This window comes from Physeter macrocephalus, chromosome 15 (genome assembly GCF_002837175.3).
Source record: "Physeter macrocephalus isolate SW-GA chromosome 15, ASM283717v5, whole genome shotgun sequence".
NCBI classification, from domain to species: Eukaryota; Metazoa; Chordata; class Mammalia; order Artiodactyla; family Physeteridae; genus Physeter; species Physeter macrocephalus.
Window position 1 is genome coordinate 8,208,495 of NC_041228.1, and position 19,567 is coordinate 8,228,061.

Consider the following 19,567-nt stretch of genomic DNA (forward strand, 5'->3'; position numbering starts at 1 on the left):
TTAATGTAGTTAAACTTATGTTTATACTTTCTGATCTTGTTTATGAAATTTTTCAATACCCCAGTGTCATATCTGTCTAACTGGAATAACTTCACAGCAGTGTGGGGTAGGGTGCTAATCACTTCCCACACAGGTTTGTTTGTTTGTGCCCCATTGATTAAAGTGCTATTCTTCTCCCGTATTATATACCCTCTTCTCGTGATTCATGGGCCCATTTCTGGGCTCTCTGGACTCCTCCATGGGAGTGCCTCCACATGGTTTCAATCTCTATAAATCTTGATCTTTGGTAGGAAATATTTTCGTGTTTCAAAATTATCTTGGCTCTTCTTGACTCTTTTTTACTCTTCTGTGAGAATTTTAGAATCTGCCATTCAAATTCCCCCCAGATCCCTAGTGTAATTTTGATTGAAATTGCATTTAGTTTACATGTTAATAAGGGGAAGGTTGACATCTTCAGGACATTGATTCTTTCCTTGCTGAACTTTGTAATAGCTCTATTTATTTAGACCTTCTTCTGAATCCTTCAATAAGTTTTTATAATTTTTCTCTATAAGGGTTTTACACCATTTCTTATTAGATTTATTTCTAAGTATCTTGTAGAATGGGATTTTAAAAATAGGCTTTTAGGGCTTCCCTGGTGGCGCAGTGGTTGAAAATCCGCCTGCCGATGCAGGGGACACGGGTTCGTGCCCCGGTCCGGGAAGATTCCACATGCCGCGGAGCGGCTGGGCCCGTGAGCCATGGCCGCTGAGCCTGCGCGTCCGGAGCCTGTGCTCCACAACGGTAGAGGCCACAGCAGTGAGAGGCCCGCGTACCACAAAAAAAAAAAAAAAAAAAAAAGGCTTTTAATTGGGTCTTTCTGATGCATATAGAGACAAATGGTTTCTGTGTACTGATACTGTATTATGCAATCTTGCTGAACTTTTTAAAAAGATGCAACAGTTAGTCTGTAGATTATCCTGTGTTTTCTATGTAGAAAAACCCACTTTTTTAATAAACAGCAACTTAAAATTTTTTTCCAATCCTTCTACCTCTGCTTTTTATTTTTTATGGTGCCTGCTGAGCCTCCAGTACGGGGTAGAATAATAGCAGTAAGAATGGGTACCTGTTATCTTGTTCCTGACTTTTAAATGAATGTTTCCAATTCCTCATCATTAAGTATAATGATTCCTGTGAGGCTTTGGTAGAATTAAGTTAGTTTTCTTTTATTCCAAGTTGATGAACAGCTTTTATCATCATGGATACTGGATTTTTATTGAATGCTTTTTCTGCATCTATTGAGATAATCATGTTTTCCTGTTGTTGTGTTGAATTAACATTAATAGATTTTTAATATTAAACGATCCTTGAATTTCTAGAACAAACTCACTTTGTCCACATATCTTTTTTTCAATTTTTTATTGAAGTATAGCTGATTTACAATGTTGTGTTAGTTTTAGGTGTACAGCAAAGTGATTCAGTTATATATATATTCTTTTTCAAATTCTTTTCCATTATAGCTTATTACAAGATGTTGAATATAGTTCCCTGTGCTACATAGTAGATCCTTGTTGTTTATCTATTTTATATATAGTAGTGTGTATCTGTCTCACAAACTCTTAATTTATCCCTCCCCCGACCTTTCCCCTTTGGTAACCATAAGTTTGTTTTCTGTGTCTGTGAGTTTGTTTCTGTTTGCCAAACAAAACTTTTTTAATGAGAATGAAACCAATTATTTCAGTGACCATTAGCTAAAATACTGTAGAATATTACAGATTCCCTTAATAGATTGTTTTTTTCCTAGTACTGTAAAGAACCATAGCTATGTGGCAAAGCATTTATTTTCAGTAATTTGCTCTATTTTGCTTGTAAAACTGTCTAGTTGCATTTTATAATATGTAAGGTATCTAAGCAGATTTTACTGTGTTCCGTTTATACTATTTAAATTTCATATTCTGGTAGTTTTTGTCCCTCCTTTCAAAAAGCATCTTATTTGAAGGTCAACTAAATGAGCATTTTGTGTCATCTCATTTCAGTAACAACAATAACAAAATCTAACATTTAATGAGTACTTACTATTTGCCATACTTGGTACTAAAGGCTTCCTGTAGATGTTTTCATTTAATGTCATTTTGTAACAGAGCATATTCTAGGGAGAGGTGAGGGGAGAGAGCCTATCCTAATTGTGTACTGTTTGAATGATGTCCTTTTCTCTCTGCTGGAACAGAGTCTCCTGTAAGTAGTGTTGCTGTCTGTCTTGACTAGCGCTGTCTCTCTGGTGCCTGGCACACAGAAAGACACTCAATAAATATTACTTGAATCCATGTTGAATGAATGTTGAATATCATATAATACTTATTTGATGCCATACAGAGACATCATGTAATTCTCTGACAGTCCACAAAGCATGAATAAAAAAGAGAGCAGAGCACCATTGCCATATAAAGCTACAAAATCCAAAGTTATCCGTGAAAAATGGAGTAGTTAGAGGCCATACCATAGGCGATCTCATATATCCCATTGGAGAATTTTAGAGGTAGAGAATCATTAAAGAGCCTGGAAATAATATGATTAAATTTTTTAGAAAGATTCCTCTGGGAGCAGGGTGGAGGATGGAATTGAAGGGTGCAAGACTGGAGGTGGGGTGACGGCTAAGGCCCAGTGGTCCCTGAGTTTGTCAGATCATCAGAACCTCCTGCAAAATATTGTAAAGCAAGGGTCCTGGACCCCACTTCAAATCAACTGGAGAGACTCTGGTGGGAGCCCAGGAATCCGTACTGTGTATAAAGCTCCGCAGGTGACTCACATCGGCCAGGTCTATGAACCCTTGAACCTGATTACTGCAATATTCCTGGTGATAGATGAGGTGGGCCGGCCCCAATGCTGGGGCACCAATTTCGTCCAACTTGGCTCAGATAGGCTCTCTTTCAGACACATTTTGTCATTCAAAGGTAAGACGATAACACACACACAAAATAGAGATATTTAAGGGGCAGCATTCAGGATGAAACTCAGACGTCCATTATTATTAGTTTTAACGTGCCCTGTGTTCTTTTCTAGCCCATCTTCTGAAGAGAGCAAAGACAACGTCCAGGCACCAGAAATACAAGAAGGGGAATGTAAGAAAAAGAAATTAGACAACGTTGAAGATGACCTGGAATTCTGGAATAAGCCCTCTTTGTATACTCCTGAATCTAGATTGGAAACTCTGAGACATATGGAAAAACAACGGAAAGACCAAGAAAAATTAAGGTATTCCATTTTATCCTATCATTGAGAGTGATGGAGTATATTTTCATGATTGTACCTTGTTTTACCCATTATCTGTATTAAATCTGTGTTAGCTATCACACACAGACTTTGCTTTTTCTAATTTCAGCTTTTTGTTGAAGTGTTATCCACTAACCCTTCTTTAGAATGTCATGAATCGTGGCATTTTAGGTAGGGTTTTGTTTCTATGCCCTTAGCTTTTTAACAACTTTAAATGTGTCAAATAAGAGCATGGTCTGGTTTACAGATACTAGTTATCCAGGTTATTCTGTTCAGTGTGCTGTAGTCTACACGATCTAATGGGTTCCTGAGATGTTTTCCTCTTCTGAATGCCCTCTAATTGTCCTGTGTCATGGAGAATAATGTAGTTCATGGAAACATGAACTTAATTGGACCTGAGAACCCAGCTTAAGATCCAGAAAAATGTGAATAAATTTACATTATAAAATAAAGTTAAATGACAGAAAATCTGTATTAAAAGAACAACAGAAAAAAAAAAAAAAGAACAACAGAAATCCAAGACAAAGAATTGCCTGCAGTTCTGTCATTTAAACAGATTTGTCCATCTGATCTTCTAGAGCTTGTCCCTATATGCCTTTTTAAAGTTTTTATATATTTTCAGTAAGTGTTTAAATAAACAGAATTTATGTTCTACATTTTCTTTCATGTTATTCCATGAATCTTTCCTCTTTGCTCCATTTATTTTCCTCCTATCTCTGCCCCTTCATGGTAATAAGAGTTAGCAGGCTTGGGTCCATCCTACCAGAACTTCCTCCACCTGCTGCAATCATATAAATGATTTCTGCAAACGTAGGATTGAGGGTCTTTTCTTAAAAACAAAAGTGGACATATTTTCTGTATTTGTTCTCACTAAATCATCATCAGCACTTTTCTGTAACTTTCTAGATGAGTAGGTAAAGAGTGAACGCATTTTTCAATAGCTGCAAAATATTTCATGGCATGAATGTACCACAGTCAATCCAATCACTCCTCCATTGATGGACATTCCTGATGGTTCCAAGGTTTTGCCACTGCAGATAATGCTGTGATAGACATCCTTTTATGTAGATCCTGTGTACTGGTATTTTTATTTCTATAAAATAGATTCTGTTTGGCATTTTAAAAACTGTAATTTTAACTAAAGTAGAAGATGTATACACAAATGGAGAATTAACAGTTAGCTGAGTAAATCATGCATAAAATAGACTCATTTAAATATTCGTGGCTATTTCATGAAAAGGAGATTTCTCCCCCATTCGAATTATCTGGCAAATCGTCTTGGTCACATTTTCCCTTTACAGATATAGATATAATTACACAGAAATTTGGCTCGATTGTCAGTTCCCAGCAATGGACTTCATCCCAGTGAATTGCTGATGTATTCACAAATACCTGATTAATTTTTCTTAAACTCTTTCGCATATTAATTGCTTTTATATTATCTTTGTTTATTTTTTTCTCTCTCCTGCCCCTTCTTCCCACCTACCCCTAATATTAAGTGAAAAAAAGAAGAAAGTGAAACCACCCAGGGTGCTGATCTCTGAGAATGGGCGAGCCCTGAATGTAAATGAGCCCAAGTAAGTGAGGCTGAGTGGAGACTTAAAGAAGCAGAATGTGTGGTGTTGGTCATACGATGGTTTCAATGACACGTTTGCTCTGCAGAGAATATATCTTACCACTCTTAACAAACTTGATGAGCCTAATAAGAATGTCATTTTGTGTGTATTTGAAAGCAGAACATCATTATGCTTTCAAGTGTGTAATGTTATATTTCATTTTCTTGGCATCCAAAACATGACCTTGACATATGGAAATCTTAGTTATTTCTGTGTCTCCTGAAACTTTGAACCATGTACAGTTTTATGCCTGAAAATTCCAAGTGCATTATTGTTGTGTTTCTTAATTTTTAAAACTCTGCCATGAACAAGCTGGCTGAGGATACTGATAAATCTCCTATACACCTACTTTATACTCTGGAACACATCTGCAAAGCATTCGAGAGCTAAGGAAAGAAATTGATATAAATACCTCAATGGAGTTGATGAGAGAGGAAAAATATTCCAACTGGAAATCCTCATGTATGGTAGTATCTAGCTGTTTTAAAATTTAAAACTAGAAAGCAGGCAGAAAAGGCCTTTTCTAGTCAAAATACAGGTCAAAAGCCTACGAACTCAAATCATGTTGGCTTCATTACTCAAAACCTGTTTACTTTGATCATTTCGTTTGCTGTGCTGTTACCATAATAGAAGAGGTGCTGTCCCAAATCACTCCTAGGCGTCATTCACGTCACCTTCACAGCAGTCTTGTTTGGTAGGCAGTATTTCTTCTTCACAGGTCAAAAACTTGAACTGAGAGGTGAATGACTTGCCCAAGGCCACATAGGTAATAGGTGGTGTGTCTGACTTGCCCATGATAGCCCATTTCTAGTGGTTTCCATGACCAAGTTCATAATCTCACCTCCACCTCACCCCACCACACACACACACACACACACACACACACACACACACACACATTCTTTATCCAGAAGTCATGAATGCAGCACAACACATGATGCTAATCCCTGGGGATACAGAAGTGAATATGACAGATTTCTGCCTTCAAGGAACTTAAAAATCTAGTGGGGAGACTGTCTCTCTTCAGGCTACAGCAGGGCTTGAGGGAGACCCTCTGGGCTCTGCGTGCCCCTAGTGAGACCACAGAAGCTTCTGCAGTCCCATCGTTTTTATATTCCATGTTCATATCATTTCTATATTCAGTCATATCTTTTCAGATCTCAGCCAGCTACTTAACCTAACTGATTTGCCCAGATTGATCATACTTTCCTTCTCCAAACAGGTTCTTCCCTTTGCTTCTGATTCTTTGACGCTACTACCTTCTCATCTTCTTCTGCTTTGCTGGATCCTTTCCGTCTTGTCTCCTGAGTGCTCTGAGGCAAACTCCTCAGCTATCTTCTCTTTCCACATTCACTCTTTCGAGATCTCACCAAATCCCAGGATTTCAACACTCTCCTTCCGTTCCTTACAGCCAGACCCAACCTCTTCCCTGAGCTCAAGACTTGTATATGCAGCTAGCTATCTGCTCTCCTGTGTGGATATAAACTAGGTGTCGTAGGCTTATCGTGGCTAAAGCAGACATCCTCACTTCTATCCCCACAACCATTTACCATCAGGTCCTCGGGGTCCTCCAGCTCAGGAGTGAGCATCCACTGGGTATCAAGACCGAAACCTCGGATTCATCCTCAATTCTTCTCTCCCCCGTGTTATCAGTGAGCTCTTCCTTCAGAATTACCAGAATCCCACCCCTTCTCATTCACTCCATTGCCACCACCTTAGCGGAAGTCAGCCTGCTCTTGCCTGGATGGTTGCAATAGCCTGTTAGATGGCACACACCCCCTCTCTTAAGGAAAATTCCTGGAAAGCACCAAACCACATTTTCTTTACAGAATTAAATCACATGATCTCATCTAGCTGCCAGGGAGGCTGGGGAATGTGGTCTTTACCCTGCAGAGCCATATTCCTCATTAAAATCAGGGACCCTGTTACTATGGATAAAGGGGGAGCAGAGAGTGGGGAGTATCAGTCTCTGCCATAGAAAACCTCCCGGAAATTACCTTTCAAGAGATATACGAAGGGAGAGTTTAAGTTGGTGCCTGGAAAGTGGGGGAATAAGCAGTCAAGGCAGAGGGGAAAGCATATAGAAAAGCCCCAGAGATGAGATCAAGAATGCATGGGTCATTTGAGCACCTGAAGAGGTCCCGCCTGGCGGGAGTGTTGAAAGCAGTGAGAGCGACGGCCACAAGCAGACCTCCTGCTGGCAGCCAAACCTAGGGCTAATGTTACATTCCTCCAAACAACTTAGCCTACGTTCCTTAATATTGCTGGGGAATTGTACTTTGCAGAATGATATGATAAGTGAAATAGTCAAAATAAAATTGACCAGGTAATTCTGAGCAGTACATGGACAGAATGGAAGTTGTGCCTAGGACTCAATCTCGGGGCACAGTTGAAAGACTCAGAGATTTGAAATCCTGCCTCCAAGGCTCACATGACCTCTTTCCCAGCTACGTCAGCTTCTCTGAGCCTGTTTCTTCTTCTATAAAATGGAAGTGATAGATCATGGGCAGCATCTCAGCATTTCCGGGGGCTAGGGAAAGGTCACCAACGAAAGGAGAAGCAAAAAAGGCAAGACTGCTTAAAACTGAAGGAGTGGAATGCTGGATAAGGGCAAGCAAATGCAACATGTAATTCCCCATCAATAATTCCGTGTTTTAGTTTGCTTCCAGCAAACCCGAATGAAATGGAAAAGAAAACTTTAACCACCAGGTGTCTCTGTCTCTGCACGATGCTATTTTTTTTTTTCAATGTAGTTTAGGATTCTCATGTTGAAACAATGTAAACAGGAATAATTTATGAATATGTTGTAGGTTTCTGTTGAAATCTTTAAACTAACAGATTTTATTGACCAGCTACCGAAATTAGTTTGTCGTTGAAGATTATGACATAGTTTTTATCACATTTTCTTTTGATACTGGGATGGGGTTATCTATAAAGTATCACTAAAGACATCCTCTTTTTTCCCCCCCAAATGGATTATTCCTTAGGCTTGACTTCTCTTTGAGAGATGATGAAAAGCATAACCAGATCGTCCTGGACCTGGCTGTATATAGGTAAAGACATTTTATTATGCATTTATTTCGTGGCATTTCTTGCTATTTTCATTCTCAGTCACAGCCCCTTGAGTTCTTAAACATGAACAGCGGCCTCTTTATCACCGGCTGCCGCGTCTTCCCAGGCCACGTCCTACATCCTGACTGGTTTCAGCCCTGCGCTCCCTGCTTGCTTACCCCTCACCCCCGCATCCTGACAGCTGCTCTCCCCCAACCCACCACTGTCCACAGCTGTGACATTCACACCATCAGCCTGTGTCACCTCCCACGCTTCCTTGTTGAAGTCATTTAAAGACACCCGGGCCATCTGCCTCCCTCCTTGAAGATTCCAGGTCCTGGCTCACTTCCTCTATCCTGATGATTTCAGGATCCACGTTCAGGACCTTTCTGCTTCTCCAGCCCTTTCAGACCCACCGATGCCCCAGTACTTTTGTCCTTGTGCCCTCTGCATGTGTCACTCTGCCGTAGGTGTCCTCGTGCCCTTCAGGCCTCCATTCAGATGTCACTTTATTATAGAGGCCTCTCTGCCTCACCATCCAGTACAGACCAGTACCATCCCTGCCTCAGCACGTCCTTCCACCTCTCCCTGCTTTTTTATTTCTACCTGACAAACTCTCAATTTACCTGTATTTTGAAAAATGTGTAGTTGAGGCAGAAACGTCGTTTTGTTTGTCCCTACCTCTTTATGTCTCTAACACCTAAAACAGTGCCTGACACCGGTTAGGAGCTCAATAAGTACAGGAGTAAATGGATGAATGAATGAATGATTACTGATGATGGAATCAATGAACATTTACATTCATGAGTTGTAATAAAGGCATTTCTATTTTTGAGGGATTTTATTACATGCTCTATCTCATTTAATTTCTCAGTAACCCAGTGGCGTGGGAGAGATTGTTATCCTGGAATTACCCAAGCAGGGCGGAGTCTTGTGAAAGTAAACATGGTAATTGGAGAAGCCAGACTGTGAACCCTCAGTCTTAGGTCCAACTTTGTTCCTTTAATTGTGATAAAATACACATAACTTAAAATTCACCATTTCAACCCTTTCAATTGTACAACTCAGTGGCATTCAGTAAATTCACAGTGTTGCGACACCATTACCACTATCTACTTCCAGGAAATTTTCTCACACATAAGGAAACCCCATACCCCTTAGGCAGTCACTCTTCATTTCCCTCCTTCCCCTGGCAACCACTCATCTGCTTTCTGTCTCCATAGGTTTGCCCATTCTGGATATTTCATATAAATGGAATCATATCTGGCCTTTGTGTCTGGCTTCTTTCACTCAGTATAATGTCTTCAGGGTTCATCCATTGTTGTAGCATATTCGTGGCCGAATACTATTCCATTGAACGGAGAGACCACCTTTTTGTTTACCCGCTCACCCACGGGTGGCCACCTGGGTTGTGTCCATCTTTGGCCGGCGTGAATGGGGGCGGCTTTCGGTGCAGCTCCCCCTCCCACACTCAGCTGCGTCTCCCGCGCCTCCAGCAGTCTTTCTGCCACTTGCTGCCAGGCCACCTGCCCTTAAGAAGAGCTGCCTTCCATTCCAGCCCTCCTCCAGCTGACTGGATATTCTCTGTTCCTCCAACTCCCTGAGCTTCCCTTTCTGCTGTTTTCCTGTTAAACATTCCCTTTTTCATCCTTTGAAGGCCTTTCCATTTTTAGGCCTGATTGCTGGCATTCAGTGAAGGTGTACCTCTTTCTCCTTTTAGCTCGATTAGCTAGTTAACATTAATACTCAAATGAAAACTTTCCTCATTTCCCCATGCATGTACCTTTTCAAGGACTGGTGATATTTCTCCTGTCTAAGTAGAAAAAGCCTTCCATTCCCGTGATTCTGTCCAAACTATTACACTGAAATTCCTTGTTATCTTCATTGGCACATGGACGTATGCGTGAAAGTTCATTCATTCATGTATGCTTCCTGCTTCTATTCCTCCAATAGCTGTAGAATACCTACTACATGCCAGGCACTGGGAGACTGTAACCAGCCTGTTCTGAATACAGTCCCTGCTCTCCTGGGTGTACGGCCCAGTGGGGATGGCAGACAGTACATAGGCAGACATCTAATAGGTCATTACAAAAGGAGAAGAACGCCGTACAGGAAAAGGACAGAGTTCAGGGATGGAGAACAATGGTGTGTGTAGTCTGGTGGTTGGCGGTGTAGGGGATGGCTGGGGCAAAAGGGAAAGCCAGAGATGTGAGCACTGAAAACTGAAGGGTAAGATGTAGCGAGCTCTACAAAGGAATGGTAGAAGATTATTTTAGGCAGAGGAAAACAGCACATGCAAAACCCTTGTAGGTCAGGGCAGAGGAACTTTAGGCGGCCCTAAGCACAAAAAAGAATCTGTAGTCCATAGTTAAAGTGGTAGATAATAAACATGAAGTTGTAGGAAAACTTGACTCTACTTTTTATTATTTTAATTTTTCATTAATTGTAACAATGCTTTATTACCACTAGCTATGTATGAGGCATGGTGCATGTGTCGTCTTAGCAATCTTAGGGGATAGGCACTATTTGTATCCTCATTTTACAGGTGAGGAGACAGAGGCTTAGAAATCTTGAGGAATGTGGTCCAGGGTAATAAAGCAGGAAGGGGAAGGTGGAATCAGTCCTCACAAGCCTGTCACCCCTGTATCGTCTTACCTGCCGTAATGTTTGTGATTTTTGAATCATCGCTGCGTTTTCAAATATTTTAACACGTATAAAAATAATCATTTGGCCAAACTTCTTATTTTAACGAGTGATGTGGAGTCTAACCCTTCCCTCTGCTCATGAAGTATAGGAGAACAATTGCCCCCAATCCTGAGGTCACTGCCGTAGAAGGAGAGGGCTGGGCTTGTTGGGCAGGATGTGCATGCAGAGCCAGTCTTCCAGGAGAGGTAGGATGGGGCAGCTGTAGAACAGCTGCAGGGAATCGAGAGCCCTAAGGACGCAGGAGCTTAGTGGATTCAGCATTCCTGGCTATTCAAGTCAGCCTTAGGGGCTTAAAATAAAATATTCACGAAAGAGCATGGCAAGCCATTTTCTGCAAACCTCTGGTGTTTCAGGCCGCAGATATTTTGGGGTACGGGGCAATCAATGCCAAGTGTACTTGTGGGTCTAAAAATGAAATTGATGATATATTGAACTTCCGGCGATCTGGGCATTAATTTAAGATGAATATTCTAAGACCTGTTTAGCATGGAAATTGTAAACTTTCTTCACGTAAAATGGTCCCTTAAGTGGGACTTTGTATTTACACTTCTTTAAATGGTTTTGAAAATGATAAGACTCGGTTGTTGAATTTTGAAGGTACATGGACACCTCTTTAATCGATGTTGATGTACAGCCGACTTATGTGCGAGTGATGGTCAAAGGAAAGGTAAGTGTAACCCCACAGGCTGTTCCCGTTTCAGACGCTCAGCCTTGAATCAAACGAGCTTGCCTCAAAACAGATTTAAGTAATTTTAAAATAGAAAAAGAGAAACCCAGTCAGAGTGCTGTTCTTTGAGACACACGATTTTAAACGACGGGAGTGGTATGCAGCAGGAATGGTTGCTGACCATTATGTGCCTTGATAAAATTTGTATTTTTAACCTGTGTCTGTTTTGTTAGTACTTTTTTCAGAGCTGATAAGATGGTCATGTATGGGTAGCCTATGCTTGAAATTATATTTAAATAATGTACCGGTTTAAAATAATATACCCATTTAAATAATATACCCACTTAAAATTGTCAATGATTTCATTCGCAGCAACTGTAATTTTATCACTTTTGAAATAGTATTTTTTGCTGATTCTGAGCATTCATATCAGTTAGCTTGAAGACATTAAAATGGAAATATGTTGATGTTTTATGACAAGAAGTTTTATCTATAAATCCTTTATCAGCCATGTTCTCATAAATGGACCAGTCACGATTTGTGACTAACTGTTCCTCAGACAATTAATTAAAATTGGTAAAATAGGGCTTCCCTGGTGGCGCAGTGGTTGAGAGTCCGCCTGCCGATGCAGGGGACACGGGTTCGTGCCCCGGTCCGGGAAGATCCCACGTGCCGCGGAGCGGCTGGGCCCGTGAGCCGTGGCCGCTGGGCCTGCGCGTCCGGAGCCTGTGCTCCGCAACGGGGGAGGCCACAGCAGTGGCCTGCGCGTCCGGAGCCTGTGCTCCGCAAAGGGAGAGGCCGCGGCAGTGAGAGGCCCGCGTACAGCAAAAAAAAAAAAAAAAAAAAAAATTGGTAAAATAGTTCATGCATATCAAGCATTGCCCATATTTTACTTTTTTCCTAAGAAGCCTAAGCAGATTTTTTAAATAAATGGTGAATCTTAAATTTGTAATGAAAACACCTCTTAAAGTAACCCCCTCGTGTAATATGCACTCACTCTCCACACTTCCTGTTTGCTTCCAGCCGTTTCAGCTTGTCCTTCCTGCAGAAGTCAAACCTGACAGCAGCTGTGCTAAAAGAGCTCAGACAACAGGGCATCTGGTGGTCTACATGCCCAAGGTAGGTAACCTCATTTGGATCAAGCTCGAGTCTCAAGTTCCTAGAGGAACGTGGCCTACCAGGGCTCCTGATGACCTGTGGCCAAGGTCTTTTTGGCTGAGAGAGCCAGGAAATCCCCTTGGACCAGCTCCGGTAGGCCTACAAAGGCCTGTGAGAAGAGAGAGCTGGAGCCAGGACGCTGTGACTGTTGTAACTCCTCCCACTTGCAGCTGCCTGCCAGCCTTCCTACCTGGCAGACCAGAGTGTGGAGGAGGGGTGCATAAATCACAGGCGCCGTGAGCATGCCCGGCACATGGTAATCAGTACCTTCCCTACCAATAACTTTGAAAGGAGATGTGGTAGGCCTTGGGTCTCTTAAAAAAGTGTGATTGATTTCCCAATATTGAGCTTACTAGATTCGTGACTTTGGGCAAGTTATTAACCTGGTTCTGGGCCTCTTTTTCCTAATATCGCTGTTAAGAAAGATAATATACATAAAATTCATAGCATAGTGAGCACTCAATGAATATTGATGCCATCATTGTCGCTCTTTGTATTATTTTTATGATACGGACTAGATAGTATTTTAAACTAAAACTCTTGTTTGTCTTTTATTTGGGGGGAGAAGTGTCGTATATGTATTTTTTTCAGTTTTTTTTAATTGAAGTATAGTTGATTTACAATATTGCGCTAGTTTCAGGTATACAGCAAAGTGATTTGTTTTTTGTTTTTGGGTTTTTTTTTGCAGATTACATTCCAGTGTAGGTTATCATAAGATAACGAATATAATTCTCTGTGTTTTGTAGTAAATCCCTGCTGCTTATCTATTTTATGGTTAGTAATTTTTATCTGTTAATCACATCCTCCTAATTTGTCCCTCCCCCTCCCTCTTATGCTTAGTAAGTCAGACAGAGAAAGACAATGCTATAAGATATCACTTATATGTAGAATCTAAAAAATAATGCAAATGAATCTGTATACAGAACAGGAACAGACTCACGGACGTAGAGAACAAAACTGTATGTGTACTTTCGATATGGCTGACTTCTAATGACTGGTAGTGTTCCCTCCGCTGACTTTCAGACTCTAACTTTGATCTCAGAGCTGAATGTCTGAGACAGAAGCTGTTTAGAAGCCTGAACAGACTTAAAATGGATAGATGACAACCCTGAGAGAACTTAAGGAAATAAAACTTTAAAAAAAAAAATTCATCTGTCTATATGGAATATTCCGATTCCTCAATACAGGCTCTACGAATGAGTTAGGATGTTTTGTGCTGCAAGCTGCAGAAACCCCAAAGAGAATTGGCTTTAACCGTAAAGAAGTGTTTCAACTCTTGTAACAAGATACGGAAGGTTGGGAGGGCCCAGTCAGGGGAGGGTCAGGCACTTTTTGATATGTTAGCTCTGTACTCAGGTCTGTACTCAGACCTGCTTCCTTCTTGACCTGGGCACTGGCAGTAACTGGGGTGACTTGCTTTCTCGTTCTTACCTTTTGCACAAAAATGGAAAGACAGAGAATCAGAGAAAGACCAGAGAGAGGACCTCTCCCATCACCACGGGATAAAAGCTCCTCTGGACTGATCTGGGTAATTTAGCTGAAGAGGCTAACAAATCTTGAGGAGCTTAACCCTGGACAATGAAGCCAATCTCTGGCCAAAGAGATGGTAGTCCTTTCTTCGTTCCTATTATTTTATGTTTGGTTACTGTTATCTCATCCCGTGAGCTAGGGGTAGGGTCAGCTTTGCCCCAGTCACTCAGGTTTCAAAGGGGAAGAGTAGATAAACCAGTCAACATGGGGTTCTCCTTGTGAGAAAGAAAAGGGACCTGGGGGACACAAAGATTATAAACTTGATTAACCAATAAGGTTTCTATAATGGTTTAATAATCCTTCATTTTCCCAAAGCCAGTTTTGTAACAGATTATGAGTAATCAGTTATGTATTTTTACTCTGAGGCAATAAGACAGCAAATACAATTTGTTGTCAAGCAATAAAACAACAAACACAACTGTAAGAATCACATTGTCCTTGTTGACTACAGCAAATTAAGGAAATGCTTCTACGCCAGTTAGAATATCCTGTAGGGAAATCTAAGCGATAACTCAATGACCTCAGTGTTTCAACAGAGACATTTGAATGATACTGCCATCAGCATTCTTGTTTCTTTTTTTATTTTTGAAATTTCCATTCTAACTGAAAAGCCAAAGATTAAATGGTAACTGCTATTTTCCTAAAAGGAAATCAAGACGTATGATTTGTGTACCTTTTACAGGGTGCCAAGCAGTTGATCAGAAGACCTCTGCTATCTCTGCTTATGAATCTTTTAAATGAATACAACATTCTATTTCCGCTATCCTTTTTGGCTTTATATCCATTTAAATCTTCATGTTAAATACACGTAAAAAGTATAAAAAATGGCTTATTAAAGAAAAGGCAAAAAAAACACAAAAACAACAACAAAAAAAGAAAAGGCATTTTAGAAGTGTTTGGTTGAAGATGAGGTAATTTACATAGAATCATAATGGTTCTTTTTTTTCTTAATAAGAAACTATGCGTAACATTTTTTCCTTTGAGGTATATACTTTTTCAGATTTTAGACTACTGACTAAAAGTAACATGGATGTGAAGCTATCTCTATCATTATTCCTTTTAATTATTAAATTATTAATTATTAATTTATTTACTTTTATCATTTCTTTTATATACCTCTGTCATTATTCCTCCTAAAAGGTAGCTATTTCTTGCCCTGAATTAGTTGTTTTTCACTCATGAGTTAGGTATTTGTAAGACTGTAAAGCTCAAAGAACAAAAGCTTTTTCTTAAAAATTAAATTTAAAAAGTCATCAAAAGTTAAAAAATAAAATTCTAACTTCACTTATACTTACTATTAAAAATATGTGTTACTAAAAGTTCACATCTTCATAATTCCTATTGATTGAAACAATTGAAGTACCGAAGTTTCATCCACTGAGCCGTTTTGTGTGTCTAGGCTTCTGCTACTGTGGAATTGTCCGTGTCTGATACAGCCTCATCCATCAGAACACAGGCACCAGTCCCCTCCACCAGGAAGCCTACACAACCCACTGAACCAACCTTACCCACTGGGGGCAGACACCAAAAACAATGGGAACTACGAACCTGCAGGCTGTGAACAGGAGACTGCAAACACAGTAAGTTAAGCAAAATGAGAAGACAGAGAAATACACAGCAGATGAAGTAGAACAACACAATAAATGAAATTAAAAATTCTCTAGAAGGAATCAATAGCAGAATAACTGAGGCAGAAGAACAGATAAGTGACCTGGAAGATAAAATAGTGGAAATAACTACCGCAGAGCAGACTAAAGAAAAAATAAAGAAAAGAATTGAGTACAGTCTCAGAGAACTCTGGGACAACATTAAACGCACCAGCGCTCAAATTATAGGGGTCCCAGAAGAAGAAGAGAAAAAGAAAGGGACTGAGAAAGTATTTGAAGAGATTATAGTTGGAAACTTCCCTAATATGAGAAAGGAAATAGTCAATCAAGTCCAGGAAGCACAGAGACTCCCATACAGGATAAATCCAAGGAGAAACATGCCCAGACACATATTAATCAAACTATCAAAAATTCAATACAAAGAAAAAACATTGAATGCAGCAAGGGAGAAGCAACTAATAACATACAAGGGAATCCCCATACGGTTAACAGCTGATCTTTCAGCAGAAACTCTGCAAGCCAGAAGGGAGTGGCAGGACATATTCTAAGTGATGAAATGGAAAAACAACCAAAATTACCCAGCAATGATCTCATTCAGATTTGACAGAGAAATTAAAACCTTTACAGACAAGCAAAAGAGAAGAGAATTCAGCACCACCAAACCAGCTTTACAACAAATGCTAAAGGAACTTCCCTAGGCAGGAAACACAAGAGAAGGAAAAGACCTCCAATAACAAACCCAAAACAATTACGAAAATGGTAATATGAACATACATATCAATAATTACCTTAAATGTAAATGGATTAAATGCTCCAACCAAAGGACATACACTGGCTGAAGGGATACAAAAACAAGACCCATATATATGCTGTCTACAAGAGACCCACTCTTGTGTCCTTCGGACCTAGGGACACATACAGACTGAAAGTGAGGGGATGCAAAAAGATATTCCATGCAAATGGAAATCAAAAGAAAACTGGAGTAGCAATACTCATATCAGATAAAATAGACTTTAAAATAAAGAATGTTACAAGAGACAAAGAAAGACACTACGTAATGATCAAGGGATCAATCCAAGAAGAAGATATAACAATTGTAAATATTTATGCACCCAACATAGGTGCACCTCAATACACAAGGCAAATGCTAACAGCCATAAAAGGGGACATCAGCAGTAACACAATCATAGTAGGGGACTTCACACCCCACTTTCACCAATGGAAAAATCATCCAAAATGAAAATAAATAAAGAAACACAAGCTTTAAATGACACATTAAAGAAGATGGGGCTTCCCTGGTGGCACAGTGGTTGAGAGTCCGCCTGCCGATGCAGGGGACACAGGTTCGTGCCCCGGTCCGGGAAGATCCCACATGCCGCGGAGCGGCTGGGCCCGTGAGCCATGGCCGCTGAGCCTGCGCGTCCGGAGCCTGTGCTCCAGTGAGAGGCCCGCATACCACAAAAAAAAATAAAAATAAAAAAAATAAAATAAAAAAAAAGAAGATGGACTTAATTGATACTTATAGGACATTCCATCCACAAACAACAGAATACACTTTCTTCTCAAATGCTCATGGAACATTCTCCAAGATAGATCATATCTTGGGTCACAAATCAAGCCTTGGTAAATTTAAGAAAATTGAAATCATATCAAGTGGCTTTTCCGACCACAACGCTATAAGACTAGATATCAATTGCAGGAAAAAAACTGTAAAAAATACAAACACAGGGATGCTAAACAATACACTACTAAATAACCAAGAGATCACTGAAGAAATCAAAAAGGAAATCAAGCAATACCTAGAAACAAATGGCAAGGAAAACACGACGACCCAAAACCTATGGGATGCAGCAAAAGCAGTTCTAAGAGGGAAGTTTATAGCAATACAATCCTACCTCAAGAAACAAGAAACATCTCAAATAAACAAAGTAAACTTGCACCTAAAGCAATTAGAGAAAGAAGAACAAAAAAACCCCAAAGTTAGCAGAAGGAAAGAAATCATAAAGTTCAGATCAGAAATAAATGAAAAAGAAATGAAGGAAATGATAGCAAAGATAACTAAAACTGAAAGGTGGTTGTTTGAGAAGATAAGCAAAATTGATAAACCATTAGTCAGACTCATCAAGAAAAAAAGGGAAAAGACTCAAATCAATAGAATTTGAAATGAAAAAGGAGAAGTAACAACTGACACTGCAGAAATACAAAGGATCATGAGAGATTACTACAAGCAACTATATGCCAATAAAATAGACAACCTGGAAGAAGTGGACAAATTCTTAGAAAAGCACAACCTTCCGAGACTGAACCAGGAAGCAATAGAAAATATATACCCAATCACAAGCACTGAAATTGAAACTGTGATTAAAAAAATTCCAACAAACAAAAGCCCAAGACCAGATGGCTTCACAGGAGAATTCTATCAAACATTTAGGGAAGAGCTAACACCTATCCTTCTCAAACTCTTCCAAAAGATAGCAGAGGGAGGAACACTCCCAAACTCATTCTACGAGGCCACCATCACCCTGATACCTAAACCAGACAATGATGTGACAAAGAAAGAAAATTGCAGGCCAATATGACTGATGAACATAGATGCAAAAATCCTCAAGAAAATACTAGCAAACAGAATCCAGCAGTGCATTAAAAGGATCATACACCATGATCAAGTGGGGTTTATCCCAGGAATGCAAGGATTCTTCAATATATGCAAATCAATCAATGTGATACACCATATTAACAAATTGAAGGAGAAAAACCATATGATCATCTCAATAGATGCAGAAAAAGCTTTCGACAAAATTCAACACCCATTTATGATAAAAACATGAATTTGGTAAAGGAGCAGGATAAAAAATTAATGCACAGAAATCTCTTGTATTCCTATACACTAATGATGAAAAATCTGAAAGAGAAATTAAGGAAACACTCCCATTTACCATTGCAACAAAAAGAATAAAATGCCTAGGAGTAAACCTACTTAAGGAGACAAAAGACCTGTACGCAGAAAACTATGAGACACTGATGAACGAAATTAAAGATGATACAAACAGATGGAGAGATATACCATGTTCCTGGATCGGAATAATCAACATTAAGAAAATGACTATACTACCCAAAGCAATCTACGATTCAAAGCAGTCTACAGATTCAATGCAATCCCTATCAAACTACCAATGGCATTTTTCACAGAACTAGAACCAAAAATTTCACAATTTGTATGGAAACACAAAAGACCCTGAATAGCTAAAGCAATCTTGAGAAAGAAAAACGGAGCTGGAGGAATCAGGCTCCCAGACTTCAGACAATATTACAAAGATGCAGTAATCAAGAGAGTATGGTACTGGCACAAAAACAGAAATATAGCTCAATGGAACAGGATAGAAATCCCAGAGATAAACCCACGCACAGATGGTCACCTTATCTTTGATGAAGGAGGCAAGCATATACAATGGAAAAAAGACAGCCTCTTGAATAAGTGGTGCTGAGAATACTGGACAGCTACATGTAAAAGAATGAAATTAGAACACTCCGTAACACCATACACAAAAATAAACTCAAAATGGATTAAAGACCTGAATGTAAGGCCAAACACTATCAAACTCTTAGAGGAAAACATAGGCAGAACACTCTATGACATAAATCACAGCAAGATCCCTTTGACCCATCTCCTAGAGAAAGGGAAATAAAACCAAAAATAAACAAATGGGACCTAATGAAACTTAAAAGCTTTTGCACAGCAAAGGAAACCATAAACAAGAGGAAAAGACAACTCTTAGAATGGGAGAAAATAATGCTGGAGAGGGTGTGGAGAAAAGGGAACCCTCTGGCACTGTTGGTGGGAATGTAAGTTGATACAACCACTATGGAGAACAGGATGGAGGTTCCTTAAAAAGCTAAAAATAGAACTACCATATGACCCAACAATCCCACTACTGGGCATATACCCTGAGAAAACCATAATTCAAAAAAAGTCATGTACCACA

The 19,567-nt window shown here is 39.8% G+C and overlaps 1 protein-coding gene across 1 annotated transcript in view; it reads left to right on the top strand.

The window, feature by feature from the left end:
* DNAAF11 (dynein axonemal assembly factor 11) overlaps nucleotides 1-19,567 on the top strand; it is a 75,911-nt gene that overhangs the window by 33,850 nt on the left and 22,494 nt on the right. Inside the window, exons 6-10 of the mRNA XM_007106424.3 lie at nucleotides 3,040-3,231; nucleotides 4,749-4,826; nucleotides 7,853-7,918; nucleotides 11,220-11,289; nucleotides 12,313-12,408. Of these exons, the coding sequence (XP_007106486.2) occupies nucleotides 3,040-3,231; nucleotides 4,749-4,826; nucleotides 7,853-7,918; nucleotides 11,220-11,289; nucleotides 12,313-12,408 (502 nt within the window). The remainder of the gene's footprint in view (nucleotides 1-3,039; nucleotides 3,232-4,748; nucleotides 4,827-7,852; nucleotides 7,919-11,219; nucleotides 11,290-12,312; nucleotides 12,409-19,567) is intronic.